Below are 24631 nucleotides of genomic sequence, written 5' to 3' on the forward strand. Positions count from 1 at the left end.
CTCCTCTTCACCAGCTTTTGGTAGTATAAAAACTGAGAATTGACAGACTTTTTTCTTTGGAAAGATCAGTTTAATAAAACTGTCAATGAAACACAAGTCTTGTTATACTTTGTAGACAGCGTTATATTCAGGGCATGAAGCCAGTTCAGAGTGGTTTTGGTGAACAAAGATATTGATTCAATATGGACAAACAAGAGGTTCAAGAGATAATGAGAATAAGCCAATTAGAGAGCAGAAGTGCTGAGAACATGTGGGTTCTGAAAATGGACAACATACACATGAATAGGTGTGTGTCAATCAGAACTTTTTCTGTGGTTTATTACTGTAGGCCATGGCATGAGTAAACCTTAAGATGAAAAGCTAAACATTATGAACTTTTCTTGACCCTGGTACCAGTCTTATCTCAAATATGCATCTTGAGCTCCTAATACTTTGTGTAAAGATCAGCAGATGCAAATCTAATCAACACCTCCTATGAAAGAATGCTGCACAGACCAATGGTAAGATACTTTTAAGAAAGGAAACAGTTTAGTCATTGCTTGCCAGGATTATATTCTTTCAACTTTCAACTAAGCAGAGTAAACAAAATAGGAAATAAGCAGGAAACTCAGATTCAGATAATTTAACTCTTCCATGCAGGCAAATGCTGGCCCATCCTGAACTGGATTTCAGAGGTCTTGTCTAGTCCTACCAATTAAGACTGAGATGATATGGAATAAATATAAAACCTTATACTTGCAAAGTACCGGTATTTGCTTTACCACTGAGCTGTTTTTGCACTCTCAAAATTCAGTCCATCTGATTAATGCAGCTTAACAATGCTATTGTTTTTTAAATTACCTATTTCAAGACAGGTGAAAATCCATTTGTTGAACTATGTTAGGGCACAAAATCTTTTCCTCCCTATTACAAGCACTGCAAACTACCTTTGAAGCAGCATTTAGTAATTTCAAGATTCATCATCTAAAAATAGATTGAACCAGTCAGAAAGGAGGTGTTACACCCCCAAAACATCTAACATTTTGTCTACATATTCTTATGTATATTGCTTCATATTTCCTTCACCTAAGAAAACTAACATGACTTACTAAAACAAGCCACATATTACTGCCCCTTGAGTGCTTGACAGTTTTTTTGTAGTTGCCACCTGTGGGCAGCAAGAAAAACAAACAAATGCTTGAGTCCCCTGAAGGTCACAATATGGACTGGTAGACTACATTTGATTAGTGTCACAAATTGTGCTGACTAGTTTTACAGGATAAGAGAGCAGCAGTCTTACAATGCCTTTGTAATAATCTGTTTATTTACAAATGTACACACTGAGTAGGCAATACATAGGCACAGAAGAAAGCATGCTGGCAGGGCTAGTAAAAAGAAAAGAAAAAAGTATTAAACTAAATGCCAAAAACCAGTTCTACCACCAGCCAAAATCTAGAAACTGCTTTTTCCGCTTACCTTGGATATATTCTTCAATCCAGTTGTATGCCCCTATGACTCTACTGGTTGACATAAACCTGGGTACATTCCAAGGTAGCATCAGACAAAGAGTACTCAAGCTGTCCATTAAGGAAATACCTATGGTCCACCTCAATCACATGCTCTGCAAAAAAAATCACAGAGCATGCTATCTTTTCACTCTGCAAAATAGAACAGCAGGTAGGACCATATAATTTTTACACTTGATCTTGGCAATCACAGACATACTCACAAAATGGTGTACACTTTTTCTTGCACACTAGTAGAAAACGTGTGTGCTAAGCTGCCCTTAATCCATTGGTGTTAGTGTTATGGGTAACTTGACTTATAAAGACAGAATACCATCCAGAGCTCTCCAGCTAAGTTCCCGAGCAATAGCAGTAATTTCAGTTTTAAATTCATGCACATACATAGGCGTTGTTGTTGTTTTCCACTACAAAGCTTATTTTGGACAAAAATATACACAAACATGAAAATGGGCTTCTGCTTCACATATAACCACAAAGAATTGATGGGTAACTTCATACCCTTATCCCAAAATAAGAGTGACTAAGTGAGGGCTCTATGTTAAGCTCTTTCCTAAGCCCTCCCAGGGTGTCTGAGTGGCAGGAGGCAAGGTATCTATCTACCCACTGCTGCTAATGCCAGACCATGAAATACTTACAAGTTGTGCGAAAAGCTTTTCCTGTACGTTGTTAACGCTGAGGGTCAGCCAACCAATCTAAGATAGGCACTGCCAATGTGTTTCTAAGTGTTTTGCTTCCCTGGAGACTTTGGTACGCACTAAGACTTTCTTAAAAGTTTATATTGCCCTGCAACCTTCCTTTTCATTTAATGTGTTTCCTCTGCTAGTAAAGGAATCAATTCTCAAACTTAAAAAAACCACACATGACAGAAGCTATATTAACAGGAGGGAAAGCTTATATTGTTCAGGAAACACATTACTCTCATACAGATATTGTGATCATAGAAGTATGGGGTACTTAATATGTAAATTTAATTTGGTAACATGGATATATTCCCAATGTTAATGCATTTTAGTTAAGTCTTGCAAAGGACAGTTTTGCTAAAACAAAGAATTTTAAATATGTTCCAATCATGCATTTGCAGATAAAATAAAATGTATTGGCTAGGATTCTGAGAACCATGCAACTAGCCCCAGAGTATCTTCCTTCAAGCAGATGCGTCTTTCATCTCATTGTTAACTGCTTTTGACATGTGACAGGGCATTGGGGGGCGGGGTTGAAAATGTTCAAAGAAAAGTAAAAGATTCCACTGGGCTATCACATGGTCCTTAATTCAACTAAGTAACTTTTTGCGTGCTCTGGTCCATGGGGTAACAAAGAGTCAGACACGACTAAACAACAATAGAATGCAATTGCTCCTCTTGTAAAACACTGATGCACCACCCGCTTAATGGCACTGATACTGCGTGTGTGTGTTTTGTAAGAATTTAATTGTAAAATTAAATTGTATTTGGGGATATAGTAGAAACCAGCCAACCCACAGCATACAAACCTTGTTTATTCATCCATCAGATTCCAAGAGCTAAGAGTAGTAATTTCGAGAAAATTTGACCCAATTTTGTCATTTAGGAGCAAATTGTACTTAACGGTATTTTTTAAAAAAGGAAGAAAAAGGTTTTCCAGTTTATCAGGTGCTAGCTATATATTTGCTTCTAAATAAAACAAAAGCCTGATAAAAAGAATAGGCACAGTGTTCAGAACACTGAAATCATACTTCAAATCTTTCAGAAGAATTACCATCCTTTTAAACAGAAGCAGTATTTTTTTTTCTACATTATATGGCACCTCTTCAAATCACTGTCCCCACCACCATCAACCTTTACAGTTGACTGAACATGGATTAAGAAGGAAAATAACAATTTATTCACATTGCTCAATACCGTGGGAGTTTTGTAACAGAGTCAGGTAAAGCTGTCAATTGTAGTTCGTATGGATTACAGGATTCTTTCCGCAACCCAGAGAAGTGCTTCATAAGCAGAATGCACTGCGCTTAGACTTCTGTTTCTTTAAGGGCCATCCCACTCCAATCAATATAGCAAAATACTTCAGATATTCCTAGAGAATTTCAAAAGCAGTTTGCTATACAGGATAGCGGTTTGCTACCAACATAGCTATCTGGATTTTAACCTCTGCCTCCTATAAAGTAATAATTGACTTGGCCCAGAATTAGTTAACAAAACAATTTATAGTCATGACTTTGCTCCCACTGAAATCAATGAGACTTAAATGCAACTCAGTCTGGATCAAACTCAGTGTCCCACTATCAGTTATAACAAATATACTTCACCTGAGAGGTGCTTCAAATGGGGGTGGCCCAATAAAAAAACCATAGGCATAAGTATGTTTTTAAACTATACTGCATATTCCAAGCTATTTTCTCAGCCAACTTCATAAAAATGTCAACTTTTAAACTTCCCTCAACCTTTTTCAATTTTATTTTATTGTTTAGTACAGCTAGATGCCAATATTAAGCCATATAAAACCTTATCAATAATAGACCACATCATGTTTCTTTTTATGGTTATTTTTAGGTGCAAAATGTATATAAAACAATCTTAAAGAATTTTACCATCCCCAGTGGCGTGAGAATAGCATACAGAATATGACAAAATACAAATGATGTGTCAGCAGTAACCCTTTTAGTACTATTTTTCACAGTCCAATTAAAAAACAGATTAGAGTACTTTCAATTCCAAACAGCCTGCTCTTATGGAGTCCAACTGGACTAAAAAGCCTGACATCCACATACTGTTGTGATCTCAGCATCAAGAATGCTGACAAGAGTCAGTGCTATTTGCTGTTTCTGTACCGATTTCGATCAACCTTAACATGAGGTATAAGTATACAAAGTGTACAGTAAACATACAGGGGGGAAAATTGCACTTTCTGAAACACAGCTGAGTAAGTTTCAATACTGGAAGTCAATACCTGTGCCACTGATTTTCTTTTCTGATTTGCTGGAATAATAAAGTCAACATTTTCAACTGGATGAATTAGACTGGAATAATAAAATGTAAAAGTTAAAATTCCTCATTTTCTTTCTCAATCCACACATTATTTATTAAACAGTTTCAAGTGATTTCACTTTAAAGTTAAGGTCGGCTGTAGTATTTGAATTCCACCCAGAGGAAGCATCTGGAAAGCCAAGTTTGAACTTCAAAATATTTTCTTCCGTCGGAGGTGGCTTTAGTGTGTTAAGTAGCAAATAAAGTAGCAAATGAAGTTTTGATTTTATAAATACACATAAGCCATTAATTCACAGCTGTCAAGATGACCAAACGTCCAGCACTTTTTTTGGTACAATGTCTGTGCAGAATAAAAATCATCTGATCTTAAGTCTTGACATCATCCATTCCAGTCCTTGGCACAATCTGCAAATGAAACATTTAAATTCAGAAAAAAGTGGTTACTTCCTTGTTTATATATACATACATAATCTATGTATGAGAAACTTCAACCTCTGGCCATTCATATATCACCTTAATAGGTAGCTTCAAAAGCCACTGTCAGCCAGCACCAAAATATTAACTGCAATATGGGAATAACAATAAGCTTGTTGTACCATGAAAGATTGTTGCAATGATTTATCAACTAGTAACTGGCAAAGACTTTTTAAAAAAACGAACTGTTTTTAAAATTTTGTCCATGGACATAAAAGGATTATCAATATAGGTGGTGACCATTTTGCCCTGCTCTGCCCCCATTCTGTCCTCTTCTGGGTCCAAAAGACCGTCATGCATAATTTGGACATACACAAAATGGTTGCTGCCTGTACATGGGTTTGTGGACAGTTGGGCTAGTGAAATGCTTCAAGGGCTAGAAACTTTTGCATTATCCTTTGGAAGGCTAAATTATTACTACAATTAAAATATATGGAGTGTTGTTAATTGATGCCAGTTCCATTTGTTTATCCATTGGTACACACAAGTGTAAAGAAGAGATACTTCATCTAACTGAAACACCTGTTTTCCCTACTATTGTATGTGCCATTTCTGTGCTTTTAACGAATTACAAAAGCTCTTTTTTTATATTCCACCAAAAGCTATCATTTACCTGTTTTCCATTGTATCCTTAACAGTTACATAAAAGATAGAATTTTGGTGAGCCCAGAATTCTTCCATCTACACAACTGCTAAAAACAAGGAAGCCATAAAGGCTAACTCCCCTTTGCTTCATATTTCCCATCATTTACCTCTCCCCTCAACAGTTCATTATGCTTTAAGGACGAATTCTTCAAGACTTTACTTCCTACCTATACAAATAGAAAAACCATGGAAAGGTGAATATATGATATATGATAATAATATATGAATAAAATATATTTGGGTAGATTCCTTACTTTTTAGTTCTGTAAAAGGAAAGTATTAACTGGTGAAATGTTATCATATGGAGACAGTGGGAATAAATTTACCTAACTGGTTTACTAAGTATTGCCCTTGATTAGTTGCATGTACCAGATCTATTCAGAAAAGTATCGATGAACCAAAGACTTCTTACCCTTCGCCAGTAAGAGCACAGCATGCCTGGATGTGCCACTGGTGATCTTTAACTGAGGTTAGCTTCAGAAACTGAGAAATTTCAGCTACTGTCATGCAGTCTTTAACATCCTGTTTGTTAGCAAAGATGAGCAAACCTGCTTTTTTCAAGTCCTAGAGAGGAAAAAAAAAGAAAATGTCTCGTTTGTTTCCCCATTATTCAACATGATAAGCCAGCATGATAAATAACACCTGCTTTTTTAAAATGTAAAGCCACACTGTAGAGGCCAACCCAAATAAAAGTGACCTTCCAGCAATTCTAAGAAAGGGGGAACTGATAACTCTATCTTAGAAAAGAATAAGCTTCCATTGTGCCTAGAAGGAACTAGGTTCACTGTTTTGGGGAAAGCTTTGAGGTTCCCTGAAACTGCAGTGCAGTATTTGGCTGGGGTAGGGTAGATCCCAAACTGGTCTGTAGTTTCAGGGCATACTTACCAGAAGACTGGCTTATTTACCACCACCACACCACCCCAAATCCCACATTTTGATGACACCATCTGTGACAGGCTTTCTGTTCACCTCCAGTACATTAAAAACTAAAACCAAGGTCCACAGAGCAAGAGATCTGACTGCCACTATGTTTCTCCACTCCCTGCCTATGTTCCCAGGAAGTGCTAGATGTGAAGAAACATAGCAGCAACCAAGAGTTCTTGCTTGCAAGCACTAGAGCTTTAAATGCTGGGGCATTATTAGGAAGCTGGCCTATCATTGCCATCACAGGTACCAGGTTTTGAAGGTTTGAAAGAGAAACAATGAGGAAGCTGCTAGAATGAGCAAAAACCGGTGTAGAGTGGTACCTTGTTTTGAGTCCAGGATCCATTCCAGAGCTCCAAACGCTCGATGAAAAGGACGCTTGACAAAGCATCGCTCTGCGGCAAACCTGGAAGTAACCCGTTCCGGTACTTCTGGGTTTGCTGCAGACATCCGCCAAAATGGACGCTGGACGGGGTTGACTTAAACAGAGGTACCAGTGTACTGATTTCCCCATAGCTCTCTGAAAGTTTGTTTTCTCAGTCCTATGAACCTACTTTATTTTTAGTAAATACACAGAAATTAAGTTCAAGTGGATTTTTTTTAAATCACCAACAGTGTTCATTGATCCCTCTTTTTTAGTGTTAAAAGTCACAAGCGTAACTTTACAGAACATTTCTCCCTTCTAACACAGAATGGAGTAAAAACCTGGAGTGAGGAAAACCTAAATAAAGGTTTTATAGTAATATACTGTGCCACTTGTTTTATCATTCATGTCAATGCAACTAACATCCCATACACCTATTTCTGATGATAGAGGGCTACATTCAGCCCCCAGGCCTGAGGTTCCCTACTCCAATTCTCAAATGTAAAACATCTAAATAAATTTAAAAGTGTGCTGGACACATAGCCTTTCAGTATGTAAAAAGAGAATAAAGGCAGGTTATAGTGGTGCCATTCTGACTACTTGACAACTACTAAGGTTTTTGTTTTATTTTTGAAAGGGTTTTGAGGCCAATAGCAGCTGTTCTCAAACTACACAGGACTTTTAACAATGATGTCAGTTTCACACAAAAGGCAGTATGGCGACTATAAATAGTCACATGTGAAAATCTTTTGGGGGCCTCTTAAATGTCTGAAGAAGAGGTGACAGCCCCAGAGATTTGTATCAAATCTAATAGCTCCTGAGCTATAAGAAAATGAACCATCTTGAAATAATTACCTAAATGGAAGTTAGAAACAGAACTTTAGCATTAAGACAGGGACTTATTGCAGCATTTTTTTAAGCTAGATAAAAAATTCCCAGCACATACTCACCTCGTGTGCTAACATTTTATAAAGTTCTTCTTTAGTTACAGAAATTCTCTCTCTGTCTGTGCTATCCACAACAACTATCACAAACTAAAAGAAAAAGAAGAGTTATCGTTATTTAATTTAGTAGTCATTTCACAAAAATGTCTCAAAACGACTCACGGCATATAAAAAATTTTGATGTAATATAATTCAAACAAATGTAACATTAAAATCAGTAACTGCAAACTACTAAATAAAGACTCTTCACATACATCCCAAGCCCACCCAAAGTACAGAAGATTAAGGTCACCCCCACCCCCGAAAAGCTTTGTTATAAAAATTGTTGAGGTGTCCTCATTATGCACAGTCCTCATTATGCATAGTTAAAGCTATTAATATTACTGCAAAATAGTCAATGCTTTCTCTTTTTGGTCTGAATAATCTCTATAGCCCCCAATATATATATATATATATATATATATATATACGATCCCTTAATAACTAAGGGCATGATACTGCCAATGCAAACCCTTTACTCTCCTCATTGAACTCAAGAAGACAAAGCATTAATTTTGGCTGAATTCTGCTTTAAAGGTCTGCATGAAATTATCCCCAGCTGGCTGCATTATATTATACAAATTCTTACTTCAGTGTTTGTATAGTATGTGTTCCATGAAGATCGAAGTGATTCTTGGCCTCCAATATCCCACATAAGAAAACGTGTATTATTAACAACAATCTCCTCTACATTGCTTCCAATGGTTGGGGAGGTATGCACTACTTCATTCATAGAACTGCAAAGGAAGGAAAAGAAAATGTAAGAATGATGTATGTTCTGTCTTGGTCTCCTTGGTCTAGATTTCTTTCTGTTCTGCAGTCTGAGCTGCATTCAGCTGCAGTTATGCTTGTAGTTGCTTTGAGGTCAAAAAGTGACATAGCATACCCTAGGTACAGACAACACAATACCCCCAGCAGCATTTTTATCAAACTGCCAGCGTAAACTGCAAACATAACACTGGTATGTTACAGCTATGTCCAGGGTGCACTGAGTCACATGTCAAACTGCTCATGTGGGTGCAGCTTCAAGAAAATGTGGATCATATTTGCATTAAGCATATTTGGAGTGTGTAAACTACAGACTCAGTGTATCAGTAAACAGTTACCACGTTACAAGGTCAGAAGAAGAAAATATGGCTATCACACTTAACTTGGCAGAAGACAATGTTGTTCACAATTCCAAACAAAACTGTTATTACTTTTAGGAGAAAACCTTTTAGGAATTTAATTTCAATAAGACACTTAACTAATTTATGAGTTTTCACTTGATTCAGCAACTTAATTTAAGAGGTTGGCATATCTCCAGAACCTCAGTATAGCTGCTTTTTGGAGACATTCAAGGTAGCATGAAATACCATACAATTTAGAACTCCAAAATCCATAGTTTGTCAATATTTATATTGGAATCTACTAAAATTTCACAAAATAATTAGCAAGCTTTCAAGTTCCCTAAAATACTTCATGGTGTGAGATATCAGAACAAAAACAGGTTATGGGCCAAGTGGGAGAGGATATACAGAAGTACAAGAAGTAGGCTGGATGCTGTGGCATGGAAGCTGCATTTAGACTCAGTTACAAGATGGAGGTTGCAGGCTGAATTAGTCTTGCTAGGTGCTGAAGGTTATCAGTGTACAGCTAGGGCTCTGGCACAAAGCAGCAATAGCCGATACCCCTGTTTAAAAAACGAAACCTGACTGTTGCCTAGACCTGTTTCATGCCTAAGTCCAAACTGAGATTAATGGGTAGGCAGAAGGAAAGATTTACATCATTTAAAATATGCACTGTCTTTCTAACAAGATTTTCTTTCGATTCCCTATTCCTTTAACCAGTGCCAGAACCAAAACTGTCTACTTGCATAGCTTTTCTTTCAGAAAATGTGTTGGAGATATTCTACCATTGCCTTCTTGACATGCCTTTGATGCAGGGCATGCAATTATCTTCTAAATATAGGAGCATTCAGGTATGCAATGCCACACCTATAAGCTGAAGTGATATGGGCCAGTGAGAGCTGTACCACACAGCATTCTCCAAATCACGAAATCTGGCTCTGAATGATTATAATGGTAACCTCAAGTATCCCCCCTACCTCAATATTACATATGTGGTATTCAAGTTTAAAAGGTGTAGTTTCAGAGGGTTTTCTCAGGTTTTTTGTCATTTGGGATCAGGAAGGCATTAGAAATCCCCCCCACAGGAATCAATGGAAATAACTGATTTCTTACAATTTGTTACAATGTCTAACAATTTCCTGAGAGTGCATTGCGTTTGGATTGCGAGTCCTGTGGAATCTGGCCGACTACTGGCAGGTAACAAGCAAAGTTTGTCTAGTTCAGCATCCTGATCTGGAAAAGCAGTTTTAGTCACCTGTTCATATAACTTCATACTTACAACTGATAAAGAATGGTTGTTTTTCCTGCATTATCAAGGCCAACAATGATCACTTTGTGCTCTGGAGGGAGGGAAAAAAGAGAGCAAATGAGGAGCTAGTTATTTATTTAGATAATTTCTATATTGCATCACATTTCCAAAGGAAATCCAAGTTTTTAACAGTGTATCTTTAAACATTAAGTATAACATTATAAAAGATCAAAATAAAACATTGTGAATGAAACTAAAAAACCACCTTCATTTAAAGGCAGCGTGCAGACAAGAAAGCAAAATATTGGAAGGAATTCAACATAGCGCTTAGGAGATCTCTCCCATTTGTGCAAGCATTTCCGCTTGTGTGGTGGAGTGATTTCCCCACTTCTCTCCCCACCCCCAAGTTCTGGGGGTTCTCCCACCTGTCCAGAACCAATTGGGATGAGTGTAGGAGGAGGAGATAGGGTTAAGCCCTTCTGCTCTAGCAGAAATCTTTGTGCAGGCTTCCACTAGTGGGACCTGTTAGCTGACTCTGGTCCATTATCTTAAACATTAAAAACACAAGGACAAATACCAAGACAAAAATGCAATACGAATATTAAAGCATCATTAGCAGCTAAACAAGGTAAGTGAGTTAGCCCCCCCCCCAATATCTCCCACAGTAACATCTCCCTGAGTACTCTCGCACATACTCTCAACCATTCTTACCAACCATAACTGTAACACAGCTAATCCCCAACCAACCACATGTCATTAAGCATACATCTGGCATTAAAAAAACACACCCTGGCAACATTAAATGTAAATATACAACCAGCTCACTCACTCACCTCTACCTGGTAATACAGTGCCATACAAGCAATAACATGGCTACTTCCTCCCCTTCTCCCTCCCAAGCAGGGCCTTACTGTATACCAGTCTTTCATACTATATTAAGTCTCTCACATAGGAGCCATCTCCTAAGGGCTGTAGGGGCTTCAGCCCCCACAATAAAATATTTGAGGGAACTGGGCACCCACAAAGTTGACTTGCATTCCCATTCAAATGGTGTGCGTACACTGCGTCATATGATTGATTATGCAGGGCAGGGCTTACCTGGGCCCCTGCAATATTTTATTCGAGTTGGCACCCCTGGTCTCTCATGCAGTATTCAACAACCTAGATAAGTTACGGGAAGCTTCATGCCACATATCTCTATGTATACCACAATGTTTGTAATTGTTTTGTTGTTCAGGCACCTTGTAGATCTTAAAGCTGGAAAGGCAGGGCTTCAGTAAATAAATAATCATTGTGTGCCAACTTCCTTTTTAGAATAACTACTTTATTTATCATACAAAAACAAACAATAAGCTTCCCATACTTGCTAAAGGACTTGTTCTGCACCAGGCAGGTTTTCAAATAATAATAATAATAATAATTTATTATTTATACCCCGCCCATTTGGCTGAGTTTCCCAAGCCACTCTGGGCAGCTCAAAGTTTTTTCTTCCTGCTTTTCTAAAGGGTAATGCCAAGCATTTTTCTTTAACATGCAGCAGAGGCAAGCCACCAGATAGGACATGAGGGCTTTAGTGGAAATTGGTGGAAATTTTATGGGATAGTGGCTTAAATACATGCAAACCAGGCCAGTTTTTACTTCAACATAACATAAACCACAGTGATGCACTTAAGGCAAGTTGGGGAAATGGGAGAAAATGTTATAGAAGGGCAAGTTAAGTATTTTTAAATCAATAGTGTGGGGTTTTGCAGAATGTTTCTAGCAATAGGGAATATTAAACTCTACTGCACAACAGCACAATATTGTTAAAAAAGATCATAGGCAACTCTCCTGAATCCCACCAAAACATTAGTATCTATACTGAAGTTTGAGAATTATATTGTATTGCTGGCAGGATGAATGATGAAGAAGCACTTGGAACAAAAGATCTGCAGCATGACAAAGAAGGGGGGGTCTTAAGTGCCTACACTAATTGATTAGCAACTAGAGTGAGTTATTTATTTCTTTTGGCAATCTAAGGTTTCTAGTAAGGTTGCATGATTTAATCAGTAGCTAAATCAACGAAATAATTAGATTAAAATTTTCCGCAACTATTTAATTATGGATTGGGCTAAGCCTAAAGGAATGTTTGCTTACTTTTTATAGCTGTCTTGGTTTTTGAGATATTACTTTTCCCGGTTTTTACCTTCAGAAAGCCCTTTCCACATTAACATCTGCCAAGGAGGCTCGTGTATATACAAAATACTTGGGCATCTGAAAAGATGTTTTAGGGCAGGCTTCCTCAAACTCGGCCCTCTAGATGTTTTTGGCCTACAACTCCCATGATCCCTAGCTAGCAGGACCAGTGGTCAGGGATGATGGGAACTGTCAGGGAACTGCCATCGGAACAGGGGCGGGAAATAGAGGGGCAGTTGTGTTACAGGGAGCCTCTGAAAATCTTGCGAAGCAGTTCCTCTTCTGGTGATGAGGAAAGCCCCACCTCCAGTGAAGAAGAGGTGAAAGGACCAGAGGATGATGGTGGGAGCCTCAGCACCGCTCCTGGCCAAGCCGGCCAGGAGGGAAGCACGCCCCTTCCGTCGCCTACCCTGCGCAGAAGTCTAAAGCGCAAAGAGGGAAGGAAAAGGCTGGGCATAACAAGACCAAGCCTGTGGCATTTCAGCTTCATGCCGCATGAATTGAGAGAACACACACACACCCCTACAAGCTGTGGGGGGAAATCAGTAGCAGGCATTCTGTCTTTTAGAGAACGTTCCCTGCCATGGAAGAGTTCACTATTTGAAAGTGGGAGGGATATATATTGGGAGGGAGAGAGAACAGATTCAATATTCCTTCCTTTCAAGCAGTGGTAACGGTGTCCTCAAAAAACTATCTTTATTGGGGATTTGATAATGTGCAAATATATTCAAATTTAACTGAAGAACTGTTTAAATGAAAGTATAAATAAAAGTCTTTGATGGTAAGCCCTAGTCCCCAGTTAATTTTAAAAGCTCTTTGAAAACAGCCAGAGGCCCTTGTATTTGAAGCAACACTGAAATTACATCAGCTTTTTGTAAAGTAAGCAATTTTGGAGTTTTCCAATCAGGCCACAGTAAGTTCTTCTGCTTTCTGACAGATCAGTTAAGACTAGACAGAGCTACATAACATAGAAAGTTGTTTCACTGAGTGCTCCATTTTATATACAATAACCCCAGTGCAGCAAGGAACAATCATCATGCATAGAAATTGATTTCCACACACCAGAAATCACCAGTCTTGTGTATATGAAGATACAGCATTGGGTGGGGGTTGGGAACAGCTCCTTGAAGTTTCACTAACAGTACTTGTAAGAACTATGGAAATACCTGAAAACATCAAATGGTTGTTTGCATTCTGCTGCAGAAAGGGACCCTCCACTCCCCACCCCTCCTCCATTATTATTAAATGTTATTTCCCGACCTTCACCAGCAGATTCCAGGGTAGATTCAATCAAGAAACCTCCATCTCCCCAGCACACAAAGATAGCGAACTGATAAGGTCAGTGGGGCAAAGGTTTTGCAAGAATGTCCATTCATGCATCAATAGAGAAGTGCAAGCAAGCCTGGAAAAACCCCAGGTATATTGACAATATTTTTACCATATCTTTGATACTTAAGGTTACATTGGCCTGGTTGGCATACTATGCCTAAGTTTTAGGGGCACTCATGCTTCATGTTCACACTGTCAAAGCATTGCATACTTTACATCTAAGCTCACGTGCACCTTTAATCTTCTCAATTTGGGAAAAGAAACTTAAAAATGCAAAGCCCTACAAACAAAGTTGAATGGAAAATTACTTATACTGTATCTTAACACTAATTTACCGAGTTCATAGTTGAATTCTGTCTATTTACTATTGCATTTTGTAAACAGAACAATAACTATAGTTCAATTAGTACACACCAGCTAGCTATTTTGTTACACTCAAAAGCAATCATACTAGTTACTGTATGACCTACAGGAAATGTGCTAATAACCACAAGAAACGGTAGCTGCACTTGTCTCAAATGATCAGCTTTCTCCCAAGGCAAGGAAGTAATGGCTCATGTAGCGACACAGGAGTCTTTATTAATCATTCAGCTCTTTATCTGCAAATTCTAACTTTCCTTCCTATGTTTGAAAATATATATAGTCTGAACTTGTTTCAGACTTAGCAAGAAAATGTACAGAGCTGAATGATTAATAAAGAATCCTATGTCCAGGTTGGATTATAGTAATGTGTTCAACACAGTGTTCAAAAATCCTATTGCTCTGGGCGCATTTTGCAACAGGAAATTTCATTAGTGCAAGCAATATCTGAGCTCTGGGCACAGTACTGCGCCTAAGATTTCAGATTAAAACTGCACAGTGGAAGGAAAGAAGGACCCTTTCCTGCCTCCCTACTTCCAGTCACTCTCTAATGACTAAGGAAGAGACCTTTTTAAGAATATTAGGGGGGTGGGCTGGGGAAGCATGGCTTTGGGTTTTTTTGCAGATGAGGACTAGACCATGTGAAAAATGAACACAAGATTTTAGCTGCAGTTCATTCATTTTCAGCTTTGTATTATTGTTATTTAAAAAGCATGCCTAGACATTCCATTGTTGCACCCATAACCTAGGTTTAAGGTGCCATTTATCTCCTAGCTTTCATATCTCAGTTTCTAGCAGAGGTTTAACAGTGTGTGTCTTTCCTCTACAGTTCATTGATTTCAATGACAGGTGAAGAGCTTACCAACAAGTATAACCTTGTCCAGTGGTAAGAGACATAGTTAATTAGTATTTTAAAAAAGGTTTGTTGTCACTGTACACATATATAGTCCTTGCAGCTCAGGAATACCTACTGACAGGGAATTGCTCCATAAGTGTCTAAGTCACAACAGCTTAAACAAAACCCTTACATTGTATGGCTTATAGCTTTGGTCTAAGATGTGGTGCTGTCTTTGCACTGGTATGCAGGTAAAATGGAACTCTTAGCTGCCTAACTCCTCCACACAGCCTATTATCATCTCAGTTCCCTTACAGATTTTCCATTATTGATGAAGGGGAAACAAGACAACCAACTCTTCAGCTCTCAAAGATGGTTTCAGGTGGCACCTATAAAGACAGTGTGACATGCCCCTTTCTCCGAACACAAATGATGAAAACATAAGCCTAAAGCTGAATCCACATCATATATTTAAAGAACATTTATCTCAAAAATTTCTGAGAACTGTAACTTGTTGAAGGTGCTAGGAACTGTAGCTGTGTGAAAGGTAAACTACAGTGCCCAGGATTTTTTGTGTTGAAATGTGTGCTAAATATACAGTGTGCATGCAGCCTACCTTCCATCACTCTTGCCACTGGAAAGTATTACTTCTTGGGACCTCTCTTGCCCTGCAGGCTCTCCTTCCAGCCAGAGAATCTCCACAAGCTCATCAAGTATTTATCATTAATATGATTGTTTATTGTATTTATGTACCCAGAGGTTTCAGGGCAATTCACAAGAGTGGCTGGGAAAACTCAGCCAGATGGGCAGGGTATGAATAATACATAATTATTATTATAAAATCAAAATATAAAATCACAAAATACATAATGAAAAATAAAAACAACAACCCAATAACGAGGTTCTCAAAAGAGTTATGCATTTGGCAAGCACTGAAAGATATAAGGTGGTACAACACTGCACAATCAATAACAGAAAATTAACTGCAGACTTCTCAGTTCTGAGCAATACTTAATTCTCCCTCAATCAAAGGCACCACAAGAACACAATCAGCTGTAAGCCAGCTTCTCACTAGAAGCCCAATCTAATCTCCCCAATTTCCCACCATTACGGTCAATGCCACCAGCTGTTTAAAAAACAATCATTACCCTCCTACAACACATGCTGCTAAGTCGTTCTTCCCACCTTCCTTTCACCGCACATACTAGTCAGACGCGCTCCCCTTGCTGCATTTCTCTGAACCCATCGCCACTCAACGGCTAATTCTAGTATTTTTTTACAGCACTGTTCAAAACACTTCACTTGCATTCTCAGGATCTTTTTCGCCTCTTCAACAGCTGCCCTTTGAGGCGAGACCCAGCACTGCCCTTTCCCCTACATTCGCACAAGCGAGAGCGGCTCCCATACACACAGGAAAATAGTTCTGCGCGCTTCCTTCCCCCACCCGCTTTCCTTTTCACAACCCGAACCAGGAGAAAGAAACCAGGAGAAAGAAAGCCTTGCCAACCCCCCCCCCCCCGCCCCAGGGAACGATTGTATTCAGCTGCTGGGTGAGTTGTGCCCGCACTTTGATCCCACCTAAGGGAAAGGTGACCATAACAGATGCTCAGCCCTGCCGGGGGGGAGGGGCGCCTCCAAAGCTGCTGCCTCAGTTGCCTTCGGGGCTCCCCCTTTGCCCCCCCCCAACTCCTCGCTCTCTTGACCTCGGGCGCCACCAGGAAGGCAGAAGCGGCGCCTCACAACGCGAAGCCCGTCCGCCCGCCGTCGGCCTCCCTCGGCTACGCGACGAGCAGCTGCAGCTCCGCACGGACTCGGGAGAAGCCGGAGCCCGAGCCTGCCTTTCTCCCTCACCTTGGTGGTTGAACAGCCTCCATATCCGAGCGAAGAGGATTCCCATGCTCAGGCGGCGGGAGCTTCGGCCGTCCCCCGGGGCAGCTCCGCACCGGCTCACTTCTTGTTCCCCGCCCGGCCTCGGCCTCCCCCCGCGCTCAGTCCCTGGCCACAGCCCAGCTGCGGGGAGTGAGGAGGAGCGGAGCGGCAGCAGGAGCAGCAGGAAGGTGGTGGTAGTAGTAGTGGCGGCGGTGGCGGTGCAGGCCCCGCGCCTCGGAGACGGTCGCCCGCAGCAACGCCGCCGCCGCCGCGCGCCCCTCGCCGCTCCTCGCGGACATTGCCGCCGGCCTCGCCGCAACTACTTCTCTCCTCTCCGCCCCTCCTTCTCGAGCTTCGCTTTTTTTTTTCGTAGGCCTCGCCGCTCTGAGGGGAACGGATGGTGTTTGGGCACCGCCGGACACCGTCCGAGGGAAACTGAGAGCGCGCTCCCGTCCGTCAGCCAGCGTCCGTGCGTGCGCGCGCGCTCCCGCTCCTACCGCAAAGCGTCGCTTTTCCAGCCGAGCAGGCAGGATGATGCGACGGCGCCAGGGGGCGAGGCGTAGCATAGAACGGGCGGGGTTTGCAGAGTGAGGGCGGGGTCGACCCAAGTGGGCGGGGAACGCTCGTCACCCTCCAAGGGCTTCGTCGAACGGTGGGAGTTCAAAGACTGCCTGCTCCGCTCCGCCCCCGCTTTGTGATTGGCTGAGAAGGGGTTCCACTCGTGCGAGGCGCCGGGCTGCGTTGCTGCTCTTTGGCTCGGAGGCAGTTGGGGAGATGGCGGGCGTAGGCATTAACGCGTTGCCTTCTTTTCGTCCTCTGGAAGGGAAGGGTGGCTCGCTGGCTCTTCGGCTCCTTTAATGTTTCGAAACTTCAGTCAAAATGGCTCGAATAAATAAATAATAGTAATTGTATGGTGTTTCGGGATCTTTTTCTTCCGTTACTTTAGGGTTTGGCAAATTGCCCTCCTTATAAAGGCACCTCGTGGGCTAAAAGAATCGGCAGAGCTCGAAGGAGTTTGGGGTTTCTTGGAATATGGAGGCACAGCATGTGTCTCCAGTGTCCCTGCATAGATAGGCACATGCCTGGCTCGCTTAAGACACTGCATAGAGCCTCTATTCTCAACAACGGTGGCTCTCGCGGGTAGAGAATTATTTTTGCATATTTGTAAATGGAATCTCTGCTATTCTGTTGTTCTGCTCCTTTGGGCCTTTTGTCCTTCCCGGCTGTGATGCTTTGTGGTTTATATTTCTTATGCGTCGTCGTTTTACTTTTGGTCATGTCCGCACCTCTTAACAAAATCTAATCTGAAATGGTGGGAGTCGGAATCAGTGAAAGTTTCTCAGGGAATCAAGCCAGTAGCATCAGGTTTTGCTACTTTTCAAGACGGCTGCTCGTCCAGGGGGTGGGTGATTTTGTGTGGGTTTTTTAATTTTGATTTTTAGTTGTTTCGTTTTTTATTAAGTGCTTTTTAAGTTTTTTATACTGTAAGCCACTTTGTAATCATCGGGTGAAGGGCGGCATGTAAATTTAATAGGATAATAAATAAATTCCATAGATTAATAATAAGTAATACTGTACCAACAGCCATGGCTCTAACATCAAGATACATGTAGCACCCAATGTGTGGAATGCACTTAATTGTGATAAAATGTTTTAAATGCGTTTTTGTTTAAATTGTTTGTTTTACTACTTTGCTACTGTCCGCTCTGGGTTCCTCTGGGAGGAGGGAACAGAATAGATATGTAATAAATAAATAATAAGCAAACGAAAACCTCCAGCCTTTTCCCCACCCGTTTTGTATTAACATCCAGTCTGTTGAACAGTTCTGGCTACTTGAAAGCTTACTGACAAAAGTCAGTCGTAACAATGCTACAGACCATACTGTGTGTGGCTTTTTGGTGGTTTTTCCTCTCTAATGGATCAACACAGCTACCTACAATTGTTGTTTCTCTGCAATGTCCACAATAGCTGGGTTAGCACCTTTCATATTTATTTATTACATTTATATCTCACCTTTCTTCCAGAGAGCTCAAGATGACATTCATGCTTCTCCCTTTTTTCCAATTTTATCCTCACAGCAAGACTGAGACTAAGAGACAGGGACCCAGGGCGAGGTCGCACCCAGTGAGCTTTGTGACTGAGTGGGGATTTGAACCCTGGTCTTCCAAGTCCTCTTCCAGCACTACACCACACTGGTACCACCAGGCATACATAGCCTCCGGAGATATATTCCATGTTTCTTCGCTGACTGGTCCGTTTTCTTTCTTTCTAGCATACAAGTCAAAATGTACATATCTTAGTCTATATACTTGCTTGATAAAATAAATGAATGTGCTCCTGCTTTCCTGCATCATGGCCCATGAGTACAAAAGCACTAGGATAATCTTAAAATTAATGTTAATATTTACAGTTAACCTGTATTCTAACACATCTCACGGGTAGTAAGTCTTTTACTGTAACTGTAATCCGTTATTCTTCCAGCTTAAATGTGATGTAGATGTGAAGTTCTGGAGCTCAACAGCAGAGCACCATATTTTAAGAAGTTAAATAATTTCACATAGCTTACCCACAATTCAAAACAATTTTCCATTACAAAAATACACTAAAACAGCCATAAAAGCCAAAACAGCAGAGAGAGAGAGGAGAAGTACAAACAGCTATCAAGAACAATTTAATGGTAGCAATTAGAATCATGTCAAAAAGGAAGCAACCACTTAGGGATCAAAAGTGTTCCTAAAAAAGGGAAGGTTGTGACCATCCTACGGAAGGCCATTAGAATTTTTTTAATTGCATTTTTATCCCACTCTTCAACCAAAAATAGGCTCCCAGAGCAATTTACAAGTGACAATGATAAGACAGGCCCTGCCTTTAGGCTTACAATCTAAAGAAACAGAAACTGCATTTCAATTTTTGCAATGTAAAAGAAATAGACATAATGAAGGGGAGGATGAACCGCCTTTGAAAAGCAGTTCCAGGGCTCTTGTCCCAGCTAAGCATATTTTGGGGGAAGGGGGGCACACAGGAGACAGTAAGCAGGCAGTTTCCTAAAGGACTTTAAAGCTCAAACTTTGGCCTGGCAACAAAATAGAAGCCAGCACAGTTGTTTCAAGTAAAGAGCCATGTGCATCTTATATGCAGCCCCCATTAGCCTGGCTTCAGTATTCTGGACCAGTTAAAGTACCCTTCAAAGGCAGCCCTATGTAGAGCACTCCACAGTGATCTAAGCATCATATCACTATAGACCAATGATCTGTATAATTGACAGAGAGCCCAACTATGCTGTCACCTGGGCTGCAGTCCTATACAAATGTACTTAGGCATAAGTCCCACTGCATTTAATGGGACTTACTTTAGCCTCAATAGGATTAGACTCTTAAGTTTCATAAACAGTGGAGGAGAATTTTCAGGAAGGTCACAAACCTGGAGTTAGAAGGGGAGTCAGACATGCTGGTGCTCAGAATCCAATACAGTGGTACCTTGGTTGTCGAACGGCTTGGCTCCCAAACAAATCGGCTCCCGAACGCCACAAACTTGGAAGTGTTCCAATTTGCAAACGTTTTTTGGAAGCTGAACTACTGACGTGGCTTCTGCGGCTTCTGATTGAGTGCAGGAGGCTCCTGCAGCCAATCGGAAGCCGCGCCTTGATTTTCGAACAGTTCCGGGAATCGAACGCACTCCCGGAATGGATAAAGTTTGACAACCAAGGTACCGCTGTAGTGGCTACAGAACCTCTGTCTGCAAAGTGCTCATGCTCTTTTCTCCCAGGACCTTGAGCTGGAGCTATGCAAGCAACGGGTGGACAATGGTGCAGCTTCCAGGCAGTCTCTAGGACAGTAGGCAAAAACTGCAAGAATCCATGCAGACTGTTCACCCTACCTGCTTGGGCAGAGCAGCTATCCAGCATTGAGAGTAATGAGAGGGGATGGGTTTGAATTGAAGCAAGATTTCAGTTTAGGATGGAAGTAGTGAAGGGAAGGCACTCCTGTCAAGATGCTGTTTAATATCCCCTTAATCTTGGTCCACAGATTTTTCTGTGGCTTTGGAATGCACACAACTTAGATGAGGATCACTTGGTACTCACTTGTCAAAAAAACAGGTACTTTCTAAAAACACACACCACACACTGGCCTCTTCGAAAGTAATGTAAGTGCAACAAAGACCTGTAACACACCCAAGATAAGTTATCTGACATCTCTCATTTGAATACTATTTTGAATACCATTTGTTTTCTCATTAAATTGCTGGAGAATGGTGGGATGGAATTCAGCATGGCACTAAAAGGGTGTTTTAAAAGATGTAGCACTGGTATGCTCACTCTGTGAAGTCAGTCAAGCTGGACTCTGAAGCACAATGCACAGTGCTCCCCCAGATCAGAACCCTCCTTTTCTGAAATAAATTTTATTTTTGCATTTTCTATTTTACATAAACAAATTCCTTTCCACAACCCTCCTTGACCACTTTTACCTGCTTGACATACGACTTTGAACTGTGATTATGGTTCTTGTTTGCCTGCATAGAGGATGGTGGTATGTGTAGACCAGTAGCTTTTGCATGCCTGGAATATAGCTTACTGTACAAAGGTCAGGGTCACGTACATTGTTCCACCCATTTTGCCTCTGGAATGTGTAAGGTTGTCTGCAAAGGAGTGCAACCCGCGACTTAAGAAAAGGTTCCCAGCTTTAGAGCAGTGTGTAATTATGTATGATGATAAAGGAAATGCTCAAGCTCCACCTTTTAAAAATGTTTTCTGCTTGTTAGGTCTAACCACTCAGAGATAAGACATGTAGGCATAGAGTCTAGACATTTTTGTTTGATTTATTGTAGAAAAAAATGTTGTTAATGCAGTTTAATACATCTAAATTCCATAAAACAAATCCATAGAAATCAGGGTACTGTAAGCATGCAGTCTGCATTTTCTTCTGTTAGATGTTTTGGGCTCACAAAAATAACAACACTTGTTTTCCTTGAAAGCCACTAAAAGCAGAGAGATAGCAAAACATGCGACACTGTACACATTTGCATAGTATATTTTACCCAGCATGCCTGTAGAATGCTACACATACGGTATCTATAGAGTAAAAAGAAGAAGGGGCAAATCTGCAAAAAGGAAAACAACTAAATAGAAAATGTCTGTTATTTTGGTTTTGCAAAGGCATTTAATTTCAATATCCACAATGCACCCAAAATGTCTCCCACATGTGGGATAGCCATAATGTCCAGAGAACTCAATGGAAAACAAGTTTGGGTCAGCGCTGAGATATTTTGTACAGATTAGTGTACTTTCCTCAAGGTCTCAGGCTGAGATACTAGATTATTCACATCACACTATTATGCAACAACAAATTCCCTTTCCGGATTCTTTGTGTACACGAGGAGCTCAGGCACAATTTCAGAGGTCATACAAATTTAACTCTAGATGTTACATTCCTTGCGGAGGCAGTTACAGACTACCTTCCACTCCCAACTCATTATGGACTCCCAAAAGGAGCATAATGAGTTCAATCCTTAGATGGTTTATACTTGGGAGTTTGTTTGTGCAAGTTCGAGTCTTTAAGCAATTGTTACATTTCAAAGGCAAAACTGTTATTACAAGTTGTGTGATATTTCAATGGGATATTTTACTCAATAGGCCGGGCCTGGGGATATAGATGTATTATGGGATATATTTTTCAGTCTTTCTTTGCAAAAGAAAAAGCGTGAAATTCAAGTGAACACAAAATTGGAGCTCACTTATAAATTGAAATTCTAGAACATGGGGGAAAGAAGTAAGGTCGGAGAACGATATATTTAAGAAAAACCCAGGCCTGTTGATTTTGAAAAGCTAATTCACACTGAGTTTATTGGATACACTTTCGTGGCAAATAAAGAAATTGCTTGGCTCTGAAATGAACTGGTGAAGAAGTCTAATGCAGTAAATCGAAGTGCTGGAAAATGCAGATCAATTTCTTAATCTGGAACCAATGATTTACCCAACTCCCTCCCCCTCCCAAAACACACCCAAACCCCTACAATGGCAGATCCAGCAATGTAAATGTAAATTTGTGCTATTTCAAATGTGCTTTTTTCTAGCTCCTTCATATTTTTGGCAAAATATATTTTTCTGTAATTTTATAACGTACAATATAGTGTCTTGAGACTTCGTTTGATTTTTCTACTGCTAATACGAAATAAGTACAATAAATAATAGAGCCATTTTTAAAAAAAATGTTAATAAGACATATGATGAATACTTGCGAGATCTCTGGGGATAGATCCTGAGATTACTTAGCACTGGGCATAATGTTTAGTCATAGAACTACTGTAAAACATTTAAAGGAGCCATTTTCAGCAGTGAGACTTTAGTAGGTGATAGAAGCTGGAGAATCCAATCCCCGAAATTGCAATGCGCAGGCCATTGATTGGAAATTCTAGTGATTCTTGTGCTCAAAAAGGCAAATCTATTCAGTAATACTAATGAGATGCAAATATTTTCCACAGTAGCTTTCTTCTTTTCCACTACAGTTTAAAATACAATAGCTACTAAAAAAGAATTATAAATTATGTTAAAAATTGTTTTCCCCGTCACCTTGAAAATGCTTCCTTTGGATCAAAGGAATTGATGTAGAGAGGAAGTTTTTCTATGCTAGTTATCTGAAAAAATATTCCACAAATTTCAGGGAAAAAATAGTGTCTTCATTATTTATAACTAAATAAATTTCATCCTAGTTTGAGTCTAGAGCCCTTTGTCCAAATCCATTCATTTAGGTATTTTCTACTCTTTTTCGACATTGTATGTTTTGGATCTGAAAGAATACGGAATACCAAGTCAGTTAGTTTGTTTAACTTGTCGTTCTTAAAATGTGGGCCTTCTTTGTGGTAACAAAAGGGAACAGTGTTGCTTTTGCCAAATTTGATACTGGCTTAGGCTAATATTGTTGTAATCCATCTAGCCACTAAAATCTGGAGTGGATCATAGAATAAGTGTTTTGATGATTGTATGTCTATTGGTTTTTTTAAATAAAAAATTAAGGTAATGATGAATCATGGGGGAGGAGGTGGAATCAATTGTAGTAGCACTCCTTTTAACCAAGCAATCATGCAAATTAAATTCAATACAAATCTGCATGAATTACATCATTTCCTTTTCAAATAAGTTTCCAACTTTCAATTCAGTGGCCAATGTATGAAATATATTGTGGATATAATTTAAGAAAAGGGGCTTTGCCTTATGTTTTATTAATTTTGGACTTCTAAAGAATCGTGAGCATCATGGAGTCCAAATAGAAACCACTGCAAAACTATAGCACAACAAAACAATGGAAACTTACGGGCCTTGAATACCCCAATCAAAAACAAACTTTTAAAGAAAGAGTACTTAGATTTAAACAAGCTTTGGAACTACACATCTTAATCCTAATTCAATGAGATTACAAGGATTCTAAAACAAAGCAAAAGACTCCTGTTGGCAGCTCTAGAGATAGAAATCATGTACTCAACAGCAGAAAATCCCTGGTTTCAAGTACTGTACTCTGGCGTTAAATAATGTAAGATGAAGCAGCAGGATTGTGGCAGAGAGACTCACAGCTTTCATATTCATTTCCTATATGGAAGGTACTTTCTGTGCAGAAAAAGTATTCTGTAGCTTATCTGTCCTCAAACTGAATTTGAAGTGCAGTTGTGGATCTGCGTAACTACCATTATATGACAAACAATCTGTATTGTTCAAAATACAGCTACAGTGGTGCCTCGCAAGACGAAATTAATCGTCTTCGTCTCTTCGTCTTGCGGTTTTTTCGTCTTGCGAAGCACGGCTATTAGCGGCTTAGCAGCTATTAGTGGCTTAGCGGCTATTAACGGCTTAGCGGCTT

The 24631-nt window shown here is 40.1% G+C and overlaps 1 protein-coding gene and 1 long non-coding RNA gene across 3 annotated transcripts; one reads left to right on the top strand and one right to left on the bottom strand.

Moving 5' to 3' along the window:
• Positions 1–1281: 1281 nt before the first annotated feature.
• On the bottom strand, positions 1282–17012 carry ARL5A (ARF like GTPase 5A). Its single transcript, XM_079994977.1, has 6 exons — positions 16767–17012; positions 10247–10307; positions 8448–8595; positions 7826–7909; positions 6000–6151; positions 1282–4873 (listed from the first exon to the last, which is right to left on the bottom strand). Exons 1-6 carry the CDS (start codon positions 16810–16812, stop codon positions 4825–4827), a joined length of 540 nt encoding a protein of 179 aa, XP_079851103.1. The 5' UTR covers positions 16813–17012; the 3' UTR covers positions 1282–4824.
• Positions 17013–17346: 334 nt separating this feature from the next.
• On the top strand, positions 17347–22978 carry LOC307226596. 2 transcript variants are annotated; one of them, XR_013843514.1, is made up of 2 exons: positions 17347–18756; positions 18863–22978. It is a non-coding gene; the product is annotated as an uncharacterized lncRNA (long non-coding RNA). The 2 variants fall into 2 exon arrangements; XR_013843515.1 differs by having other exon boundaries at positions 17347–17924.
• The last annotated feature ends 1653 nt before the right edge of the window (positions 22979–24631 follow it).

Source organism: Podarcis cretensis (assembly GCF_951804945.1).
Source record: "Podarcis cretensis genome assembly, chromosome: 1".
In the NCBI taxonomy this organism is placed as follows: Eukaryota; Metazoa; Chordata; class Lepidosauria; order Squamata; family Lacertidae; genus Podarcis; species Podarcis cretensis.